The 5,557-nt window shown below is 42.7% G+C and overlaps 1 protein-coding gene across 1 annotated transcript; it reads right to left on the bottom strand.

Annotated features, from left to right (window-relative positions):
- Positions 1 to 1,277: 1,277 nt before the first annotated feature.
- LOC117866255 (probable O-methyltransferase 2) lies at positions 1,278 to 2,956 on the bottom strand. Its single transcript, XM_034750417.2, has 2 exons — positions 2,054 to 2,956; positions 1,278 to 1,889 (listed from the first exon to the last, which is right to left on the bottom strand). Exons 1-2 carry the CDS (start codon positions 2,855 to 2,857, stop codon positions 1,590 to 1,592), a joined length of 1,104 nt encoding a protein of 367 aa, XP_034606308.1. The 5' UTR covers positions 2,858 to 2,956; the 3' UTR covers positions 1,278 to 1,589.
- Between the last annotated feature and the right edge of the window lie 2,601 nt (positions 2,957 to 5,557).

Here is a 5,557-nt window from a genome sequence, read left to right as displayed (position 1 = left end):
CTCCAACGCCGCCGCGTCGCCGCCTCCGGCATGGCCGCCGAGTCTACTGAATACACACCACTGTCAGAATGATATGCTTGGGAATACCTTTCATTAATTAGGTCTATGAGTTAGATTGGTTAAAAATCAATGAATGCAGTGTCTGAAGGAGGTCGACATTTGATGGAGGACAAAAATGTATTCTCAAAAAGAATACTGAGTCATGTACACGGAAATGGTCATTGTTTCTATACAATCAAACTCTTGCACGGAACACTAGATTATTTTATCTTATGATGTTTCCAATTTATCCAATTGAAATTATTGGTGACGTCATTCTAGTTGGAAGGAAAAATATACATAATAATACATTTGGTACAACCACGATGATGCATGTCAAAATAAAATTTTGTAGACTGCAAAATAATCGTTAATTTGTGTCAGTGACGGTGTTATACATTTCTTTATCCAATTTGGAATGTAAAAATTGGTATTCGCTCAACAGATGTTACTGCCTCCCCCAGCCAATAAAAGTTGACGTTTCAGACAGGGAAAAAGGCTAATTGTTTGCTGCTGATTCTGCTTGTCTGAAAAATACAGCTTTGCTGACCGTAGGTAGTATTACAAAGGGCACGTACCCGTGCTATCTGCAGCACATCAAAAGTCAACGTGATTTGAAATTTTGTCATGCCTGAACAGTTTAATCTCCGAGTTCATTTTGTCTGAATTGGGTAGTTGAGTGTATATAGGGAAAGGAAAAAAAAATCACAAATTCCAGATTGGATTGACAACAGAGAATGTATTACTCTCTATGTACAGATCCAATGACATTAAAATTGTTGAGGACTAAAATTGGTAGTTCTACCGGTCAGAGGTAAAGTGCTCAAAATGTAAATTCGACAAAATGTAAATTCGAGGTGATCAAATGTAAATTCGAGGTGATCAAGATGCATATATATAATGTTCAATTTGGAGTTCGGATGAGCGAGTTAGGACTTCGGGAACAACTAGTCAAACCGGATTTATAGGGCAGATAGATTGGTTTTGCGTGTGTAAATTGAGTTAGGAGTTGCATTTTGACATGGGATTTGTAAGGGTTTCAACTCGGGAGCAAGACTTTCCGGATTGGTATGCGCGCTAGAGTGATTGAGTAATTGTCGTGGCACGTTTTCACAGAAATACTGTTGAAGGGGAGACTTGTTCAATAGTTATCCATCCATTTATATAGAATTTAGTAGCGTGGTGGGCTTCCTGTTTTTACCAGCACCATAAATATAGTGGTACACTATGCAGTGATATATCATAATAAATTACACATTGTATGATAACTTGTGGTTGTACATAACTTACACATAAACAAACAACCATATAAAACATATATGGTCGAAGTCAAATCAACATAGCACACTGGAAACCACGAAGAGTACTCTAGTACATTTCAAGCAGAAACTACATGGATCTCAATGCAAGAAAGCTGAACAGCTCATCTGCTTTCAGATCGCTGAAACTTTATCTAGGAAATGAGGTTCTCCATTTATTTTTTTCCTCACAGCACATGGTCATGTCCATAGTGAACCACACATTGAACATATTTTGAAGGGTGTGCAGTCTTACGGGTAAACTTCGATGATGCCACGAGCTCCTATTTTCTTGACAATCTTATAGTCGGAGAATCCTGCTTTAATAAAGATGTCGCGCCAGTCATTTTCATCCCGCTGCCTGCCTCTGGTATTCACCATCATGAGCATGTCCATAAGGAGTTGGGCTTCGTACATTATTGGCCCCATAGAAGGGCCAAGGACTATTTCTATGATAATCACCTTCCCCCCCTCTTCTCTGGAAGGAATTGCCTTCCTGCACTGCTCCAGGATCTTAACACAATCCTCATCGGTCCAGAAGTGCAGTACAAGCTGCAGAAGATAATTAATGTCATCTCAGTTAAATAATTATGTACGCAAAAGATGAGTCTATATCTGACAAACAAATTTCTATTTTCGAATTTTGATTTTATTTGTATAGAACTATAGAAGCATGAAAGAAATAGCCCCTATTTTTGCTGTCCATCATTTTATACCTTGAGCATCACAGCTTGAGCAGGTGGGATGGTGTGGAACATGTCGCCCGCTACATAGATTACTGAATCATGAGCTGGTGCAGTCTCGATAACCTTTGGAAGGTCCAGCACTGTGCACTTGATGTCAGGGAATGCCTTGACGATTGCCCTCACAGTCGTGCCATCACCACCACAGCAATCAGTCAGTGATTGAACACCCTTGAAGAGATCGTTGCACTCTCGAATAATGGTTCCAATTGTCAAATTGTCATGTGCAGCCACACCTTCATTGACAATTCTGTCAAGCTCTTCGTCAAGGAGCTTTGTAGTCTCGTGGACGAGTGGCACACCATGTAATTCTTCGAACGGCGATGGTAGTGAGGCAGGCAAATCCTTCTTGAACCAGTCAGCGAGAGACAATCCAGCCTCAACATAATGCCGTGAGACCGTGGCGAGCACAAAGTATTTCTGGTAGGTGTGGTCTTCTGCTTCCACACCTTCTACCAGGAGCCAGGAGAGTGGGTTGAGGCAGTAGGTCTCCACCTCTGCATCTCTTTCAGATGCAAAGATGCCTGATGTGACAAGCAGCCGCATCAACCGGCGGAGGAATGGAAGCTTAGTCTGAGGAAGCGATATTGCGGTTACCAGGTTTGGCAGCGAGGTAGCCCCACCAAGGTTATGGATAGCAGTTGGGATGTGAAGCTCGACAGCGCACTTGAGCGCCATGGATGTGAGGTAGTAGAGGCTGTGGCGCCATAGGTCGGCTTGCGCCTGCAGGAGCTCAGCATCTGTGGGAGCTATGATAGTCTGAGAACCAGCAGCCATTCTCTCTCTCTCTCTCACACACACACACACAGGCTGTATCGTTCTAGTTGTAGTCTATGTGTTCCGAGATGTGTTTGCTTCGCTATAAGTTCCTTGCTAGGTTTAAATAGAGTGCATCGGCCTGGCTTAGCGATCGAGCTACACTTGATTATATTTGATCAGGTGATTGAGTGCGTATCTCAGTAATCAGTAATTTAGGTGCAGGCATATGGAGCATGTGTGGATGGCAAGTTGTGGAGGGCAAGTTGTGTGGTCGCCTACATTAAAACAATTTTGGGAAAGGGAAACGGTATCTGTATTTGCGGTGTAGACTCGCACTTGTACTGACTTGCATATTTAGGACTTAAAAAATGAAAATGTTATAGATTTATGGACGGAGGTAGTACTTGCTGCACCTCCGCACATGTCCCAGGCTCCCAGCTATGCATATACGAAAAAATAATATACTGAAAGGGAAATGTAAGAGATACAATAATAGTTAAAAAAACAATCATGAGAGGAAATCACAGAAATAAAGCATTTACAGAGCTGTAAACAACAGCAATCTACAAAAGTAGTAGCATAAGGATGCAACTATAGTTGTACACTAAAGCGGCCACTGCATCCACAGCCCCACATCAGCCCCACATCGCTCCTTCTCAGAGGCAGCATTGGCGGACCGCACAGCCCGAGGGCCGCCACCCTTTCCTCCCTCAACCCTGCCGTGCCGCCGCCAGAAGCCTGTGTGGCAGCTAGGATGGCCGCAACAGGGCCCAATAAAATGGGCCTGCTCGAGTCTGCTGTGAGCTCGCCCGGATCTGCTGCGAGCGCACGCGATGCAGCGATGAGTTGCGACCGGATCCAGCGAGCATGGGACCGGGTCTGCTCGGGCAGTGGGCTACAGGGGTAGCAGCTGGCGGTTGCACGAGGGCAGTGTTGACCCTTGCTCTCAGCGGATGGTGCTGTAGCGGTGAGGAGGTGCAGCGGTCCACACATGAGCTAGGCGCAACAGCGCGGAGGCTGCACGCAAGGAGGCACAACGGAGGCTGCGTGTGTGGAGGTGCCACGGCACAGAGTTAACACGGTAGCTGAGGTGCGGATGTGGAGGTGGTCCGGCTGTGGTGGGAGATGAGGTGGGGCCGTGGGGCACAGAGGATTTGTGCTATCATTCACCCCTCCTCTGATAGCGATTACAGGGATTCGATCCTACACAACTCATGTGGAACGGATCCATAAATGGATACTATATCTCTTACATTTTCGTATTGGCTTCGTATGAAAAGGTTAACTCAAGAAATACTATATTTGGAATGACAATGATTTAAGCTGGCTCTCATCCCCTGAACTTACAAGATGGTATCACTAGCGGAAACAGGAACGTTACCGAGTGTAAAATCTTTGTCGAGTGCTTTATGTTGGGCACTTGGCAAAGACATCGTTTGTCGAGTGTATACTGGCGGACACTCAGCATAAATAATACACTCGGCAAATAACAACTTTGCCGAGTGTCACAAATAAGACACTTGGCAAAAATCCACACGACACTCGGCAATGATTTGACAGTCGGTAAATCTCCAACACGTGGCTCGCACATGCACCGTCCGTTAGGGCAGTGTGCCGGCCGTTAGTACTTTGTCGAGTGCTCCGTCCAGACACTCGGCAAACTTAGAAGTTTGCCAAGTGTTTTCCACAGGCACTCGGCAAACTTAGAAGTTTACCGAGTGTTTGTGTAGTCACTCGGCAAGGGCAAAACTTTTTTTCCACCTCTGCCCTCCACACTTTTTCTACTCCCCACATACGACATTTGGTAATCCATCTTAAAAGTTGGTCTGTTTTTTGGTCTGTTTGCTATTTTTAATGAATTGATAGCATTAATAGGAATTTGTTTATTTATGTCAAATTTTAACTGCAAGTGATTGAAATAATGGAATAAAATCAGTGAAAAAATCATATTCATATTATTGAATCCGGATTGAGGTCTCAACCAGGAAATGAAAAGAAATTTTGAACATTTTTTTTAGAAAACACGACCACGAACGTGTGGTTGAATGGTTGTTAAATTCTAAACAAAGCAAACAAAGTCTAAAAATCACAAAATTTGTCCAGATGTCATGATATTATATGTGGAGGCTGTGGTAAAAAATTGAGAAGGTTTCGCCCAATTTCTGACATATGATGCTTACAAACCGACTCATCTCCCGAAAGGATTCGTAAAAGTTAGAAAGGATCCGATAAGATTTGGAGTCCAAGTGACACTTGAATTGGGATTTGACTTCAAAGATTTTTGTATAGGCAACATACAACATAGATTGGTTCATGTCAAATTTTGCAAATTTTTCAGATCCGTTTGATAATTTTTATTGATTAAATGCAATTATAGATTTTTAATAGATATAAATTCAATTTGAGCTATAATTGCATGAAATAATGGAATAATATTAGTAGAAAAATCATATATCCATTGTTGAGTGAATTTGACATGGTTTTTCCTAAGTATATCAGAAAAAGGTTAGTAAAACACGTTATTGAAGAAGTGTACATGAAATATAAGTGTACTTTGCCAAATGTCTAGTGAAAACACTCGGTAAAGATAATGTTTAACCGAGTGTTTTCACTACACACTCGGCAAAGTATGTACACGAGCCCGCTAGTAGGCGCGTGTTCCAATTGAAAATTTAAAAATAAAATTAAAACTTCACTTTGCCGAGTGCCCGCGATCTG

The sequence above is a fragment of the Setaria viridis genome, chromosome 8 (genome assembly GCF_005286985.2).
Source record: "Setaria viridis chromosome 8, Setaria_viridis_v4.0, whole genome shotgun sequence".
NCBI lineage: Eukaryota > Viridiplantae > Streptophyta > Magnoliopsida > Poales > Poaceae > Setaria > Setaria viridis.
This window is presented reverse-complemented; position numbering and strand designations above follow the sequence as displayed.

Bases quoted from the DNA above. Each gene is read 5' to 3' on its own strand.
- LOC117866255 (XM_034750417.2), bottom strand. From the start codon at position 2,857: ATGGCTGCTGGTTCTCAGACTATCATAGCTCCCACAGATGCTGAGCTC. The intron at 1,890-2,053 runs GTATAAAATGAT...TATCTTCTGCAG, and splicing joins CTCAAGCTGTGATGCTCAAG to CTTGTACTGCACTTCTGGAC.